This window comes from Solanum stenotomum, chromosome 9, assembly GCF_019186545.1.
Source record: "Solanum stenotomum isolate F172 chromosome 9, ASM1918654v1, whole genome shotgun sequence".
NCBI classification, from domain to species: Eukaryota; Viridiplantae; Streptophyta; class Magnoliopsida; order Solanales; family Solanaceae; genus Solanum; species Solanum stenotomum.
In genome coordinates this window covers 50,680,657-50,699,412 of record NC_064290.1, presented here as the reverse complement: position 1 = coordinate 50,699,412, position 18,756 = coordinate 50,680,657, and the positions used below count along the sequence as shown (strand labels likewise).

At 34.6% G+C, this 18,756-nt stretch overlaps 2 protein-coding genes across 2 annotated transcripts; both read left to right on the top strand.

Moving 5' to 3' along the window:
• The first annotated feature begins 146 nt into the window (after positions 1-146).
• LOC125877003 (uncharacterized) lies at positions 147-8,760 on the top strand. The gene is made up of 6 exons (XM_049558305.1): positions 147-478; positions 1,167-1,393; positions 3,894-4,004; positions 4,893-5,048; positions 7,231-7,466; positions 8,280-8,760. The coding sequence occupies exons 1-6, from the start codon at positions 183-185 to the stop codon at positions 8,604-8,606; spliced, it is 1,353 nt and encodes a 450-aa protein (XP_049414262.1). The 5' UTR covers positions 147-182; the 3' UTR covers positions 8,607-8,760.
• A 5,732-nt stretch (positions 8,761-14,492) lies between these two features.
• On the top strand, positions 14,493-18,136 carry LOC125876760 (serine/threonine-protein kinase PBL34-like). Its single transcript, XM_049558007.1, has 6 exons — positions 14,493-14,763; positions 16,100-16,437; positions 16,558-16,693; positions 16,899-17,032; positions 17,105-17,228; positions 17,576-18,136. Exons 1-6 carry the CDS (start codon positions 14,628-14,630, stop codon positions 18,028-18,030), a joined length of 1,323 nt encoding a protein of 440 aa, XP_049413964.1. The 5' UTR covers positions 14,493-14,627; the 3' UTR covers positions 18,031-18,136.
• Positions 18,137-18,756: the final 620 nt, after the last annotated feature.

Genomic DNA, 18,756 nt, shown 5'->3' with positions numbered 1-18,756 from the left:
ATGTAAGTATCCCGTATATATTGGGTTCGATCCAATTTAAATAAATATTTGCATCCAATTTGTATAGTTTCCCTAAGAAATTAAGTACTACTTATATAGTGCTTATGTATTAAACCATCACTCTAAATTAAGCTTATATTACCCGCGGAAGATTATAATCCCATCGCCAAAATTCCTCACTAATGGCATTAAAACAACTTTTATTTCTACACAATCCATCGCCGGCGTCGTATTCCTCTCGCCGGAAAAATGCATCGGCAGCTACTTCTTCGACTAGCAATTCAATACTTCAACACCCGATGTTATTGTCGAAGGACATTGACAAATTCAAACCACTGGATTTCCCTAAGAACTCCACCAGGAAGTTGAATCGCTCTGTTACTACTATCAGATCTCAATTGAATTTTCCCATCATTTCTCCGCAAGATCAATGGGGAACTTGGACTGTTCTCTTCGCTACCGGCGCTTTTGGCATTTGGTAATCAACTCACTCATCCATGTGTGTGTATTATTCCTGTCAAATTTGTGTTACATTTTTTGTTTTTCGAGATTTGAACTATGTGAACTTTAACCTAACATTTTAAGTATATTTTTTCGTCTTTTCGCAACTTATAAATGAGATTTTTGAATCCTGTGATATTAGATTTTTGGGGTCCTAAACTTGCCATATTGGAATTGGAAAACTTAGCAAATCGAAAAATGCACTCTTTTTGGAACAGATCAAAATGGAAAGTAAGACACTCGGAGTGGGAGTAATATTTATGGTATAGTTTTTTGAGAGGCACAAGAGCTAACAAAGAGTATTTATATTTGACTGCCTTAAAGCAATGGGGGGATTGAATCGAAAAGGCCTATGTTTTTTCTGAAATAAGGACATTTAAGTTTGACTAATAAGTGCAACTTCTAGTCAATGACCTGAAAGAAGTCACTAGCTTCTTGCTATCGAGTGTGGCTTAGCCTTAGTTTACAAGGAAGTTTTGTGGTACTTAGGATTTTAATTTTAAAATATTGAGATGATCTAATACAACTTAGGTTCAAAGATAACAAAAAGTGCCACAGAAGTTGGGACAGAGAGTGTATTTTTTTTACAATCATGGACGAAAGACTTGAAGTTTCAGATTTTATAGTTATACGCAGCTTGTTGTTTGGTCTTATGAAAATTGAAGGTCGGAGAAGACCAAGGTTGGGGCTGCACTAAGTGGTTCACTAGTAAGTGTACTGGTTGGTCTAGCAGCAAGTAACTTGGGCATTATAGCTAGTGAAGCTCCAGCATATAAAATCGTGACAGGATTCTTGCTTCCACTTGCTGTTCCCTTGCTGTTGTTTAGAGCTGATATGCGTAGAGTATTGAAGTCCACTGGAACACTGCTCTTGGCCTTTTTGCTTGGATCAGGTAATGGTCTGCTTCATATTTTCAGAACAACTTATGGCATATCTGCTGGAATGATCAGTTCAAATTTTATCCTTAGAATTGCTGAAACTATTATTAGATCATTGATTTTGAAGTCTTATGTGCTCTATAGTAGGTTTAAGTTGGTCAATATTTCTCCAATTTGATGATTATAGGCTCTGGATTTATGTTATCATTCTTTCAGCTGGTCATGTACATAATGGCCTTAGCTCACAATGGTTTTCAGCTTAAGTTCACAGACTTGTTTATTCTTTCTTTCAATAGCTAAATGAGGATAGGAAACACGAGCAAGGCTTATACATAGGGTAGAATCTATAAAGGATATATATCAAATCCAGTAAACTTCTTTCCCTTATATTTTTTGTCCAAAAAAGAGGAAACAAGGGAATCCCTTCTCCTCCATCAAATCTCCCTCCCTCTATACAAAATACAACTTTGATGTCTAGTTTTGTTCATTAACACATTAGAATTTAGTTAATTCTACCAGGAAAATGATATTGTCAATAATCTTCAGTAACACTTAAAGTTAAAGCAATGTGATGTTAGGTTTGTCTACTACATCTACAATTTGAAAGGCTTCTGTCGGAAGTCCAGGAAACCTAACCTCTATAAGACTATAACATAAATCAGTTGATGCTTACTACCAGAGATACTGAAATATCTTACGTATATGCTGGGTAACGTTGTAATCAATGGTATCATTTCAACAGGTATGGGAACCAAACACTATATCCCATTGAAAAGCAGATTTGCCTTATGACTTTGTGTCTGGTATGCCAATAAACCAAGCTTCCATCTTTTTCAGCATTCTTCATGTTGCTTATACATAACGCAAATTTCTCCTTAAATATTTATGCGTCTTTAAAGATCTCTGTTAAGAACTTGGCTCAGTTCTTAGATTAGTTTGGAAAAAGCTAACATGAGGACACTTGCCAGTTAAAAAGTACTAGAAGCTACAGGTTGTTATTTATGCGGAGAAAGGATGAAATAATCTGCTCCCAAGATACTAGCTTAGAACACGAGATTCATCAACCTGATGATACTTGACAAAAAGAGGGGAGTTAGACTTTGTTGCAAAACTTTGGTGCTTTACTCTTTTCTATTTATCAGGTAGATCTTATTGAACTGGCTAGTACCATGCAGGTAATAGGTAATTACAAATTTTTGAGTATTCTACTCTTACCAGTATTTTTGATAAGTTTAACTAGAGCAATCAGATTTCCTTCTGTGAACGGACCATCATCCTTGTGCTATTCCACTTTGCTGGGTTCACCTTACTTATTTTGGATTATACTTTTGTGGGACAGTGAAACATAGAGGTCCCCAGAGCCAAGTGAAGTGTAGCGCTTTAAGGCCTCCTACAGTAATGAAAATTTTCATATATCATTAAATCTTTCGGGAAAAAAAATAAAATCAAAAATCAAAATATCCGACATCTTTTTGGTATAATTGTGATACCTAACTTCTGACTAGACTATGTAATTTTGTTATTTTCATCATCCGAATATCGAGAAGCACAGACATCAGTTGTCACAACCCATTTTCATGAGCCACGACAGGTACCTAACAAGCTGCTGCCCACTAGCCGAACCACTACTATTCACTCTTTCATATACGATTAAACCAAAATGGAAGCATACTGTAGATGAGAGACTAGATCTTAACAACGTAAGTAAAAATAGTCTATACACAATCTAGAACCAACCATAACCCAACAGACGCAGTCAAGGGGCATCTAATAGAATCCGAGTGCAAAAGATCTAGGGATGCAATCCAAAAACAGAAATGTAATGAAATAAATTAGACAAATGCCAGCACGAACAGATGTGGTCAGCTCAGCTCAGCTGAAGCTCCGGACGACGAATGCCTTGAAGTAGATCAAGTATTTATTGGGATAGCACAGAATCTGCATAGAGCAGTAGGTATGAGTATGAGTCACAAGGACCCAGTAAGATCATTGCTCCGCTCCTCCCTCTTACCCCGATGAGCAAGTCTTCAACAATAGAATGCATGAAAGCAAATAGTGCATATCTAAGTCTATAAATAACCATAGCAGGTATCTAATGATATCAAGCACGTATGTGCACTATGCCCTCTTGGTTGGGAGCACTAGACCAATCCATAAGCCCTGTGCAGATAGGACTGCTTGACCAAAAGCATAGGCACTCGTTGATAGGACGGGAGAAGGCTAGATCAAAATTTGTTTCAAGTTTCTAGGACTAGCTAAGAGCACGATGCACACTGTACCAGTGGAAAATCTGCACTAGTGCCGAAACACCCCTGAACCCCTCGGGTCCCAAACGGAACTTTACAACAAGTCCTAAAACATCATATGAACCCACTGGAAGTATCAAATCAAGGAATAGGATGCTAATACTTAAAAGTCAAAACAAGGGGTTGGGTTGTTATATATAGCTTCTCTCCTCAAGAGCTGTAGTTTTTTCTGTTTCCTAATTGGTTCTTTTCCTTTTTGCTTTGACAGTTGCAACTACTATTGGGACTGTGGTGGCTTTTTGCATAGTTCCGATGCGATCACTTGGTCAAGATGGCTGGAAGATAGCTGCCGCTCTTATGGGAAGACACATAGGTGGAGGTAAATTCATAGACTCTTGTTTGCTCTGTGGTCTTGTACAATTTTTATTTAGGATCATCCTTTTACATCTGTATTTTCCAATCCTCCTTATGCAAGCATTTTCCCACTAACTTTCGTGACAAAGCACTATACCTTGATCCTGGAGTTCCTGTAAATTCAAAGTGTTGAAAAAACAACCAGTTGGCTTCTCATGGCTGTATGGTCTATTAATGGTTGACATGGATTTAAGTTTCAAATCTTCTTTTATAATGAATGTCAACACTGCAACCTACTTTATAATTGGAGGTTGTAAGTGTCACATTGAGCATGAGCGGTATCTTTTCCGATTGATACTCCTAGAAAGTTACCTGTGACATTTCAGTAACATTTCTTCTAATTGTTGGTCTGAAATAGAATTTTTTTTCTTAATCTTTTTAAGCATTCATGAAACTAAGTTGGGAACATTGTACAATCTAAAGATGATGTCAGTTTCAACTTTGGATCTTTATACTTGATTCAGAAACGGTTCTGTTCTCGGTTTCAAGTTGGTAGCCTCGTCTAGCTTGTTTTAGAATATATTCTAACCTCTTTATTGATAAAGACTTTTATAACATCTTACTGCCTCTTTAAAAACAACGACCGAATGTATCCACATAAAAGAAAATTCTATTTCATCATGAAAGTTACTCTTTGACAGCCTTTTACGGTAGTCGACGTAGCTAATGGAGAATAAAGAAGCTGTGGGAAATATAGCAAACTTGACGCCATTTAATGATGTCTGACTCAATGATTGTGATGGTTATTATTTTTCTCTGGAAGAAAGTTATTCTACATACCGAGTTATCTACAATTTGACATTTTGTTCATTCATTTTATCAATGACTGAAAAGATTGCCAACTCTCTTTCAGCTGTCAACTATGTGGCTATTTCCGAAGCTCTGCAGACATCACCATCAGTTGTTGCTTCTGGATTGGCTGCTGATAATCTTATTTGTGCAGTATACTTCACAACATTGTTTGCATTGGCTTCTAAAATACCTGCTGAGGCTACTCAATCAGCCAGTGGTACGTACACCAGTTCAAATGATGAAATATTCCTTCACCTGTTAATTATTGTTTTCTATTTGCTGTTCCATCGCTGTCATAATATTGAAGTTTAAAATGCCTGGAACTCTTTATGAATCTTCAGAATAAAAAACTCAAATCAAAGACACTTGATGTATGGTTATGTTGAAATTTTATTCCCTTTCCAAGCAGTAGAATGATTTGTTATTTATCTGAAATACCTATTAGCCTAGTAGGAAATTTGTACAAAATTATTGTGAAGGTACTGACAGAGAGACTGAAGAAGGTTATCCAAAAGTTGGTTGACAATCAACAATTGTCCTTCAAAGGTAGACATTATGAATGCTGCATTCATAGCAAAATTTTGAGAGGAAATCCAAGGATCTTATGCAAATTAGACATTGAAAAGGCTTTTGAAATTAACTAGGACTTCTTTTTTAAAATCTTGAAGGACATAAGGTTTTGCAGCAAATGGATAAGGTATCTACCTTTAACGCTGGTACAATCATAATCTCATTCTTATCAATACGGGTTTTTCCTCACAGAGATTAAGTCAAGGCGATCATTCGTCAGGGAAAGATTTATATGATAAAGAGGGCAAATCTCAGGGGACATTTGAAGGATTTCAGGGTGCTGAACAATGAGAGGAGCATCCTGGAGATTACACATCTTCTACATGCTGATGACTCATTGATTTTCTGTGATGCTGAAGTGGAACTGGTTAGACACCTGAGGCTGATTCTTTCTGTCTTTGAAGCCGTTATTAATTTTTAGTCTTCATGTGAACCAGGGGAAATCTCAGATTTTCTCAGTCAATGAAACCCCTAAGCAAGATGATAGACTGCTCTGGGGAAGAATCAATAAAGGGGTTTTCTCTGATACTTGGCACTGAAGCATATCTGGAGGGTAAATACCCTTCAAAGTAGCTTGTTTTTCGCTGGCTAGTGGTAAAAGAGGTTGTGTTGACACGTGATAACCTTATGAAGAGAGGAACTCAGCTGTGCTCAAGGTGTTTTGTGTGTGGAAGAGAGGATGGAACAAATATCCACCTCTTTTTGTATTGTCATGTTACCAACAGATAGTGGAAACTCTTGCAGAGTATGAAAGGTCTGAGTTGGAAAACGCCCAAGTAGACTGCTGAAATGTTAGCATGATCCAGGAGATGTGATGAGGCAGAAAAAAATGGTGGGAGTAGCATCCCAGCCTGCATCTAGTGGACATATGGAGGATAGAAACTCAAGGTGTTATGAATATATAGTTAACTATGAGCAGAAGATAAAGATGAATTGTACAAAAAAAAATTGATAACCGTAGTATCCGGGCCAGCTTGTGCGCACCTCGACTAATTCCACGGGATACCTGCCACCTGCCACCACCAACGGGTAGCAAGAGGTACCAGGTAACTCTATCCGACAGATGGGAAAATCACCTAGTGTTGAGCATGGAAATCTGGGATTTCAATGTAGCAAAGTTATGGCTGCCAACAAGCTTTATTGGCCGCTGCAACACAGGATTAAACTGAACAACAACGTTAGAGTTTCTGCAAGTGGTGGAGTCTGCATTCCATATGTTCTCAGGCATGTTAAGAGTGAGTCTGTGGTGGTAGTCAGAGGATCGGAAAAAAACTCAGGGGGATTAAGACGTGAGCTCTGATACCATATAATTAATTGAGCAAGATGAAGCAAAAGATACTTTTATTAAAAGATGATGAATTGATATGTATACACAAAGAAATAACAGTCTCTGTGAGAGACCTCCTCCTATGGTGGAACCTAACCTGAGATCAAGGAAATAAAATATTGAACTCCTAAAATAGTGGAAACATAATAACAACCTATACAGTAAAATAAAGTAGTAACAGTGAAGAATACCGAAGAAGCAGTAGTTCACAATGTTTTAATAGTTTTTGCCTCTGCTGGGAGTTAAACCTGAGACCTCATGGTTCCCCAAGCTTTTTGTAGAAGATGAATTGTATATTTTTATTCCACTTTTGGTGTAACAAAGCTTTTATAGAAGATATGAATTCTCTGATATACATCATTGGAGCCATGTAACAGGCACGAGGCTATGTTTTTTATTCTTTTGCATTGCAACTTTTGTGTTCTTTGTGCTAAGAGTTATTTATGAAAAATTCTGTTACCTTTTCCAAAAATATATAAAAAATACGTGGAACTCTTTTCAGATGACAAGGTTGACTCAGAATCTGGTAACAAGCTACCTGTACTGCAGACTGCTACTGCTCTTGCTGTGTCCTTTGCTATATGCAAAGCTGGAGAACTTTTGACTAAGCATTTTGGTATTCAAGGAGGTCTCCTTCCCACTATTACAGCTATTGTTGTCATTTTAGCAACTTCATTTCCCAGTCAATTTGCCTACCTTGCGCCGTCTGGTGAAGCTATGGCACTGATTTTGATGCAGGTTAGTTCCTACAATATACCTTCTCAAATAAAAGTTCCCACAATATTTATATATGGAGGTAAAATGCTATTTGAACGTTGTCAGACATCACTTTTTTTTTAGAACTTCATATGTTCTACCAAGTATAAGTAAATTCAAATATCTGCCTTGAGTTTCTTGCACTGCTAAACTGTAATGAACACAAACTTAGACACTCTTTTTCATACCCTCTTTAATTAACTTCTTCGATGTTGCATGTTTTTGCCCAGAGTAACCTGAACTTATTGTGTGTATAATTTGCGCAATGAAGACAAAGCTGCAAGAGCACACCATAGACATTTAAGATTAATTCAGGATGGCACTTTTAACTATATTGGTCTGTGGATGGCCTTGGTGGCACATGTAAAGCTAAATTAGAGCCTATTTGGATTGACTTATTTTAGGTGCTTTTAAGCAGTCTTGTAGTGTTTACGAAAAATGTTATAAGTGCTTTTAAGCAGTTGTATTTAAGCTAAAATAACAAAAATAAGTCATAAGTTAAAAGCCCATCCAAACAGGCTCTTTTAGATAAGTTTGAGAAACTTAGTTCCAACGTTTAAAATAACTGCATTTGTAAGTTTGCACAGTTCTCTTACAGATTTATGTTCATAGAGAGAAAAATCTGAATCTGTTATTTAGAAAAGGGAAATCCAAACTTACCCTTATGGTTTGCGAGCACATTTTCCCTTCGTGTAAAACAATTTTTTCTCTATGTTTATAGTAGCAAACTTTTTCCTTGTAGTATTTTGCGGCAAAGATTGATCTAACTCGTTCTCTTACCATCTTTTGTAATAGGTATTTTTTACATTCATTGGTGCCAGTGGTGGGAGCATATCAAACGTTCTCAATACCGCGCCCAGTATATTTCTGTTTGCATTTATCCAGATTGCAGTCCATCTGGCCGTGATACTTGGAGTTGGGAAACTGCTCCGACTTGAACTGAAAGAATTGCTTATAGCATCAAATGCAAACGTAGGAGGCCCGACAACAGCTTGTGGAATGGCCACCGCCAAAGGGTGGATTTCCATGGTTGTTCCGGGCATTCTTGCTGGTATTTTTGGCATCGCGATTGCAACTTTTCTTGGTATTGCTTTTGGACAGGCCGTCCTTAAATTCATGTAAGTTTGGACTGTGTGGACTTGGTGAAGTGCATCTAGTTCTTCATAAATAATACTAGTTGCACAAGTTATGCAGGAATGTGTATTCAAATTTGTAATATATCAAACAAAACATTCAACAAGAAATGGTTCTTGTATTATAGTCCTTACCTTACGAATCTCTATTACAATTCTTGCATTATTTGTCCTTGCCTAACTTGTCTCTAAATCATCAATTTTTCGTGTTTCGGTTGGTCAAAATTTTGGGAATTTTTTTTTCTGGGAAAACAAATTTCTTGAAAAATGAGGTAGTGAACTTTACGTATAAATTCATATTCTTAGATTTCACAATTTAGTGAAGGAAGCATATAAATATCATGCATATATTCTTTTAGAGAATATCTATATATAGGTAATTTTTCCGCGCTTCGCGCAGTCATAAATAATAATTGCATTGAACTTGCAAATAATTATTTACTAATATCCATACATTAAAAATAATGGGAAAAATAGGTTCTTAAAAAAATATTAGCAATATTCCAATATGAATTTGATTATTTGTCATTATCACATAACTCAAGAACCTCTAATGAATGCATTATTTAGAAAATAATAAATCATTGGTTCTTTAATCAACATTAAAAGGAAAATAAAGAAGAAAATAAGAATATATATACAAAGGCATTTCGTAAGAAAAAGAACACATTTAAGTTGCACAGATCATACAATTGTGATGTATGACTCAGGAAAAAATTCAAAAATTTGTTAACAGATTCAAAAAAGAAATTACGCGCTTGAACATGAAAGCAATTATAACTTTTGAACTTGCATAATGAATTTCTTCAATTGATAAGTGATGAAACTTCATATCTATGTAAAAATAGATAATATGTAAGCTTATATATAGTACTTTTAAGTTATATAATTTTATATAGAATATCAAAATATGAATTCTTGGAACTGAGTACAATAACTATTTTCTATACAATGAATATACCTAGTATATGTGTATACGTTCAATATAACCGGAGACAATAATTTTACAGAAACATAAACAACAGAGTTTAAAACATGTACTCAAAAGCAACAATTAATGACTGTAAAAAACATACCAGGATATGTAAAAATAGAATGAAATAGAAACGAAGAAATCGAGTCCACTAAATGCATAGTGTCCCCTTAAAAAAATTATTCCCTCTAATACCTGAGGTTTAAATAATTAGATCCTCACAGGATGGAACAATTTTATTCACCAACGTATTGGTACAAATACAATGGTGTCAGTACGCCACTCAACAGGAGCAAAGTCCACGAATATTTAATTGTGCAGAAGAAGAATACAAAGAAGTTCAAAATTTTCTTTGTTTTAAAATGAGAGGAAATCTCTCTATTTATAGACAACAAAGGGTAGTGTGAACAAATGTTTATTGTGCCTTATCGAAAAGGTCACAACCCTTCAGAATGGTCACAACCTTTCATAAACGTCACAACCTCCCTTCGAAAATGCCACAACCTTTCATAACGTCACAACCTTTCATAAAAGTGGCAACTCTTCATAAAATTCCCAACTCTTTGGAAAAGTTACAACCCTTCGAAAAGGTCACAACCTTTCATAAAAGTTGCAATTTTTCATAAAATTCACAACTCTTTATAAAAGTCACAACTTTTTATGAAAGGGAAGACTATATTTGGAAATAAATAATTTAAAAGGAAATTCTGATTTGTGGTGGCGCCACGTAGGTGGGCATAGGGTTCTCTTTTATATATATATATATATATATGATACCTAGCATAATAATTAATCCAAAATAAATGTCAACTCCTTTAGGAAAAAAAAAGTTAGTTCAACGTTGATGCGATATGCTGCTCAAGTGGTGCAAGAGTTAAGTAACTATACAATGGGTTGCCAGAGCAAAATTTTGGTCTTTTTGAATTTCTGATTGAACGGAGGCGAATTTAGAATTTTAAGACGATGGGTGTATTATTACTTTTTAAGATAATTCATAGCAAAATATTGGTCTTTTCGAATTACTGAATGACAGAGGCGGATTCAGGATTTTAAGATGACGGGTGTACTATTATTTTATAAGATGATTCATAGCAAAAAATTGGTCTTTTTAAAGTACTAACTGACAAAAGCGAATTCAGGATTTTAAGACGACAGGTGTACTACTACTTTTTAAGATAACCCATAGCAAATTTTGAACTTTTCAAATTACTGACTATTAACAGAGGCAAATTCAAGAATTTAAGATGGCAGTTGTACTATTACATTTTAAGATAAGATGTAAAATTTTATTTAAACAATAACTTGACGAGTAAAAGATAAATAATTACATTATCACAAAAAAAATATTATCAATTCACATGGTTCACCTCCCCTCCGCCCCATCCCACTCCCACTCTTTGCTTAGGTCCATTCCTCCCTTATCATTTATTGAGGTTCGGGCTTTAGGTCCTCGATTTCAATCCGAGACCCGAGACCAACCTTGACTCAGGACTACATAATTTGTCATACTCACTTTCTATATTCTAGCTCCACCCCAAAATTCATCTAGCATGCAAATATTTATAACTAGAATTAACTTCATCGTATTGGTTGTATATATATTTTTTTTGTTCATCACCTAAACTTGATAGACAATAACAAATAACTCAATCTTGATATAATAACGTGTCAAGAATAGAGAGGGGAATCTTTTATGGACTGATGAAATTACACAAGTATTGTAAAAAAAAGAAGTCTTTAAACTATCTATGTATATTATTTAAAAATATAGTAACTATACTTGGCAATTGAAAACTTTGAGAATATGATCTCCTATAATCATGGGTGGCTATAATAAATTGGTGGTCTAAAATCAAATTCATATGGAGGCTTTAACTTCTAATATATATATATAAAAAAATTATTAGAAAAAGTTTTCCTTTAACAAATTTTAAGTAACTTCAATTCAAATTAGTGAAACCTCCAACGAATATTCATACTACCATGTGAAAAAACCGAAAATAACTCAAAAATTCAGCTAACATTTTCTCATGAACCAATTATAAAGAGTAGTACTAGCTAACTTTATACCTCAAAAAGTGAGTTATCTTGTTTGATATCTATATTATCTTTAAAACTCCATTCCTTTGCCCATGTTAAAATTCTTGTCTTGGTGAAGCTAGAATTTTTACAAAGTAATTGAATTAATGTATAGTGTATATGTAAATAAATAAAAAAAAATTATATAGACAGTATAATTTTTCTACGAAAGAATATCGACTAGTGGCATTGCTACATGTATTCAAAGAATGTTAATTCACATTCTTTCGTACAAAAGTTATACTTTATAGCTTAACTAAATTCTTTTTACATATATACTACTATATATTTATTTTCTTTGGGCCTTTTTATGAATTTACTTTTTATATTATAAATTTCTTTGTGAAAATTCTAACTTTACTATTAATATCAATTAACTCCCCTTAAATAAAAATAGTTCCGCACCGAATAGATGGGACCCAAAAAGTTGGTAGTGGAAATGGGCATCAACTTTATTTCCAACAATGCATGGTCAAGTTGCAGGCAGGGTACAACAAAATAATGAAAAGAATAGGATCTTATTACTTTGCTTTTATATATTTTTTTAATTATATAAAAGCATCAAAAATGTACAAATTTGATTTGTTTATATTGGTTAGTGAAAATGAGCCCTACCAATCTCACATCTTTGTCCCCTCTTGTCCCCTTTATGTTTTTGAATAAAAATAAAGTCACCTTTAGGTGAGAGAACAAAAAGAAATCTCCACATAAATTATATAAAATAAAAATAAATGTTCTTATATTTATTTAATTAACTAATTATTCTCTGTGTCTTAAATTATTTGTCATTTTTCTCTTTTATACGCTCCTTAAAAACATATTAGGAGGAATTTTAATTATTTTATCCTTAATTATGTTTTAAGAAATAATCTTATTTTATATAATATTTAATTTATCTATATATCATATCCCTATAATTATAATGTTTGTTGTTTTCAAGAATAATTACTACTAAGAGTAATATGAAAATAAATAAATAAATTTTACATTAAATTTTTAAAATGATAAATAATTTGAGATAATTATTTTTAAAAATCACGTTATTTAATTTGAGACAGAGGCAGTAATCTTTTTGAGGAGACATATAAAATGCTAGCCAAGATTTGCACTCAAAGTGCCCTTGACCATCCCTGTTAGTGTTTTGACCCTTCAATTATACATATTAATCTTCATGTTAATTGTTGTTCTTGTTTAGACAAGCTTCAAGAGTCAAAAAGTTTTGGCTCTTGAATTATATTTTTAATTATTTCATGAAAACTAATAATGACAAATTAGAAGAAAGAAAGACAATATGTTTTTGGACAAACTCAAGCAAATTTAAAACTAATATTGAAATTATAATCTTGTAATACCATTACAATTTTCATCACTGTTTCACATTTTTGTCATCAATCCACCTTTCCAACCCAATAATAACATTAAAAAGAAAAAAAGGAAAAAAACATATTTTTTTGGAGATTTGAACCAAACATGAAAATCCACTTGGATATATCTTTTTGAGCTCAATAACCTAGGTACAAATACACAATCAATGTACACCAAAATAGCCCAGAGATAGCTTCGTGTTAGCAAAACTTACATAAATTAATACACTTCGACTGTAACTTAAATTATGATAAAAAAAATTAGTTGTTTGCACACTTCTCTCCAATTAACCTAAAGGGGTCGGCTCCAGATAAATTTTTCGATCATAAAGTATTAAGTAAGGCATGTGAATTGATTCTTTATAGTTCATCATTTTATAGGAGGAAAATATAACACAAGTTTGTTTCCTTTATAATTATAATAACTACTAATCATACCTATAAACAAGGAGGGAATTCCTCAAAAAAAAAAAACATAATAATGATCAAACAATAGGCAAATTCAAATGAAAGATGAAGCTAGTAATCATTATAATTTTCTTTTTATCTATAAATAGCAATAGCATAACTACAAAATTACAAAAGGCTATTTCCCCAAACCTTCTAGAAGTTTTATTTGATATATAATACATAAACATGTCCTTTTACTTAGTTATAACTGATATATATGTCTTTCAATTTTAGATGTGCATAAATAGACACTTAAACTTGTATAAAATTAAACAATTAGTAGACATATACATCCTATGTGGCATCCTACATGGTCAATTTGCATCCTACGTGACGTTCTATGTGTATTATGTCATGTAGGATGTGTGTATCTACTTATTCAATTCTATATACAAGTTTAAATGTTTATTTATGCACATCTGCACGACATACATGTCAGTTGAAGCCAAATTAAAGGACATGTTTATGTATAATGCCTATATCAAATGTTCTTCCTGAAAATCTTCCATTTTTAATTATTTTTTTTTATGACAAGTCAAACGATGTCACGTAACTTCTTAGAATGGAGAAAATATTTATTAGTAGCAGAGTTGTGATTGTCACAAACAACTCACTACCCCTTTTAGTAATTCACTTGTTCAACTGTTTAAATAACTGTTCTTTCTGGGGGTGGGGGTGGGGGGGCTAGGTGAAGAGGCTGGCATTCCCCACAGAAAAAGGCAATAGGAGAAAAAGCTCTTTTTGTACACACTGCCATGATGTTGATGATGATGAATGATGAATGATGCCTTCAATCTCTCACACCTAACAATAACAAACAAATGAATTTATTACTTTCCCCCCCTTTTTTTTTTCCTCCCTCTCTCGTGTCGAAATCAGGATTTTCAATTAAAAAAAAAAAAAAAAAGTAAGCATACGAAGAAGGTAAGAGAATTCGACATTTGTTGAATATACTTGAAATATTTTTTTAAAAAACTTTGACGGTGTAATTTTCTACTGAAAAGGACTTGAATGAACCACTTGCTTCTACTTGACTCTGCTCGCGTGTCTCTCTCTCTCTTCCTTTATTAATACCATATATGGTGAATCTTTTCTTTGTTCCCCATCTCTCTTTTTCTCTTAATTAGTAAAATTTTCTTTCTTCATGGAGAAGGAGAAGAAGAAGGAGAAGAATTGTGGTTGTTGGGCTGTTCTTAGACTCAGTAATGTTATTGGAGGATCCTCTGATTCTAAACACTCTGTTAATTCAATTCCAAGAACTAGTCTTGTCTATGATGCAGGTTTTCTTCTTTGTCATTTGCTAATTATAACTTTCATCTTTCAAGTAATCCGAAGTACAGCCTTGGCATAACTGATAAAGTTTTTGTCATGTGATCAAGAAATCATAGGTTTGAGTTGTGGAAATAGTCTCTTGCAGAAATGCAGGGTAAAACTGCGTACAACAGACTCTTGTGGTCATAGAGGAAGCTTAGTGTACTGGATTGACTTTTTATCTTTCAACTTACATGCTTAGTGATTATATATATAGGCTTGATCTTTAAATCATTTGCTTCTATCTATACAAAATATTTAGTATTGCAACGAGACGGGCTTAAATGGAGCGACATGGACAACAATAGTTGTTGATGCATAGAAATGGTTCAATTTTGATAACGGGGATGGAATATCGGTTGGATGGTTAGGACATACACCCTATCTTTAGAGATAAAGAAGTTTGTGAACTTTTTTTGTATGTCGTATGCCTACTCTTTTTTTTTAAACATTTCTAGTCGTTTTGGTAGAGGGAGATGGAATTTTTAGAGCCGATGCTCCTTTTACAATGGCAGAATCGAAGTATAGTGTTGAATACTCAAAGGGCTACTTGTGATTCTGTTCATATTTAACTTACATTTTATCTTGTTAGTTTTCTTGTTTTTGCTGGATTTCCCCTGCTTGATGACCATCTTTAAGATTGATTGTTTATTAAGAGATTCTTGGCAAAACAACGAGTTAATATCTCATATGGTCACTCAACTAGTGTTTTTCACACAAAGTCACTGAACTTTCTTTTATAACCTTAAAGTCACTCAATTATGGATTTTTCTCACAGAAAGACACTTAACTAATACTTCTTTTCACAGAAAGTCACTTATTTTCTTTTGTTTAATGGAAAAATTGGAGTTGATGGAGTATTTAGGTTAACTCCCTTCATTCATATCTTGTAGTCTAGTGGTATCGGGTTGGAGTCTCCGAGGTAATAGGTGTGAGTTCAATTCTCATGGTTCCCCGTCCCCCCCTATGGTTTAATATAAATTTTTAATAAAAGAGAAAACATACTAAAATGTGTTCAATGATTTTGTTCTTCAGCAAGATAACATGTTTGAAACCAACATGTAGTACGGTCAAAACTCTCTATAATGACGTCGTTTGTTCTAATGTCTTTTTGGTTGTTGTAGCAAAATGTTGTTACAGAGAACATATAATATAACATAACATTAAAAAATCGGTTCCAGAAAAAATTTGATCGTTATAGTGAAATATTGTTATAGATGAGGGATGTTATATATAGAGAGGTCTGATTGTATGTCTATTGAGAGATTTATGAAGTATTTACAATCATCAATTTTGCAAGTGCAGCCACAGAGACTCGGTATCTCAACGCTAGCAACCGCGAGATGTGTGTACCAGATGAAGCAAGAGTGTCATCTGATACCCCTACTGATGCACAAACACAGCTTCCACCAGCTGCAGAGAACAAAGTGCAGCGGCAGCTGCTTCAGTTTACATTTCACGAGCTAAAATCTGCAACGGGGAACTTCAGACCGGATAGCATTCTTGGTGAAGGTGGATTTGGATATGTATTCAAAGGCTGGATAGAGGAAAATGGGACAGCACCAGCAAAGCCCGGTTCTGGGGTTACGGTTGCTGTCAAGAGCTTGAAACCAGACGGTCTTCAAGGTCATAGAGAATGGGTGGTTAGTACGTAGACTATCTGCTCGTGGTTAGTAGTAAAAAATGAGTCGAATAGAGTAAGCAAAAGACTGTTAAGACCGGTATATATATGCAATGAATAATCGTAATGCATTTTAATGCAGGCAGAAGTAGACTTCCTTGGACAGCTTCATCATCCTAATCTTGTCAAGTTAATTGGATATTGCATCGAAGATGACCAAAGGCTTCTTGTTTATGAGTTTATGACTCGTGGAAGCCTCGAAAACCATCTCTTCAGAAGTGAGTTCTATGATTTATCGCTGCTGCGTTGTGAAACATTTGGTCTTATTAATGCATATATACCTGCAGAGTTTGTATATCCTCTTACAACGTGTCCTCGATAACATATGGAGACCGCGAAAAACTAAATGCTGAAACTTAGCTCTGATTTTGTACTTGTGTTGTTAAAAATGCTACTGATGATTGTCTGTTAAAACTGTTCAAGGGACGATACCTCTTCCATGGTCCAACAGGTTAAAAATTGCTCTTGGTGCAGCCAAAGGCTTAGCATTTCTCCACGGAGGCTCTGAACCTGTCATTTATAGAGACTTCAAGACATCTAATATCTTACTTGATTCGGTATGTGACCAGCAAGATCTGTTGTCTAATACCTTTCTCCCTGGGATTCCAACGCTAATATGAATTCTGCAGGAGTATAATGCTAAGCTTTCGGACTTTGGACTTGCTAAAGCTGGTCCTCAGGGTGACAAAACACATGTTTCTACAAGGGTTGTTGGAACTTATGGATATGCTGCTCCAGAATATGTGATGACAGGTAGAACAACTCTCGTTTATGATCATCTTTATTTACTTTGTCTTATGCAAAAGGGATCGATATACTACAATTGTCCTCAATGTAAGATACATATCTTAATCGGAAACATGTTCAAGATATTCTGAGTACATAGGTCTTCACTGTTGAAGTGTGTGACCACTTCACGTGCCAGCCTGATACCTGAAAATCCTTTTTGATAATGTTGGAGTTAGGACTCGAACTTAGGACATTTGTCTGCTCTGATACCATGTTAAAGTGTGTGACTACCTGAGAGCACACTTTTATTTACCTAGTCGTATTCTCAGGACTTCTATGACCTAATGAAAGTCTCTCTTGTTTTTCATCAGGACATTTGACAGCAAAGAGCGACGTTTTCAGTTTTGGAGTGGTGCTGTTGGAGATTTTAACCGGTAGGAGGTCTATGGACAAAAAGCGGCCGAGTGGAGAACAAAATCTTGTAGCATGGGCAAAGCCATATTTAGGTGACAAGAGAAAGTTTTATCAACTCGTGGACCCTCGTCTGGAGCTAAATTACTCCCTTAAAGGAGTGCAAAAGATCTCACAGCTAGCTTACATTTGCCTAAGCAGGGATTCTAAATCTCGTCCTTCCATGGACGAAATTGTAAAGGCTCTTACTCCGCTACAAGACCTCAATGATCTCGCTATATTATCAAATCATTCTCGGTTAACACAATCAGGAAGACGAAAGAAGAAACTAGACGGAATGCAACAACTTAGCTTCAATCATTCCACGAGTATCAGAGGTACTCCATTACACTCTGGTAGGCAACATTGTAAATAATGCATTCTCCGTTTTCTATAGTAGGAAATGAAACCTCCAAACTAGATTTGGAAATTGAACAAACAACAAGCCTTTATTATAATGTGTGTTTTGAAATTTGATGAGGTAGTTCATTTTCCTCTTATCGAAAAGTGAAATCTGTAGAGCACCGTTAATGTAAAGACGAGTCTTGTAGTAACGGTTAAAGTTATCACCGTTGTGATCTATAGGTCACGACTTCTAGTTGTGGAAACAACCACTGATGCTTGCATTTGGGTGAACTGCCTATATTTACCCCTTGTGATGAGGCCCCTCCCTGCCCTCTATACTTGAAAACACGGGATGCTTGATGCACTGAGCTGCCTTTTTTATTCATTTGGTAGTTTTCAATTGGTTGTCACGAGTCTTCTTTTGTCTGGTTAGAGACTGGTTTTTAGGACATGTCATTCAGTTTCGGAATGAAAATGAGCCCGAACAGAGTGAGATGCATGAATATAAAGGATTCATATAGTCGATCCAGCTTATTAATTTGCGGTTTATATTCGTTGTGTGTGTAAAGTAGATTTTTTTTTTACAGAATCTGCATCTTAATAAAAGATGATAATGCAGAATTATTGTTTGCAGAATCTGCACTATTTGACCTTTTTATCATACTTTATTATAGATGACTTCATGGCCTAAAGAATACTTACTTTTGATACAAATATTCCAATAGATCAAAATTAACTTTAATATATTCTTTGAAGG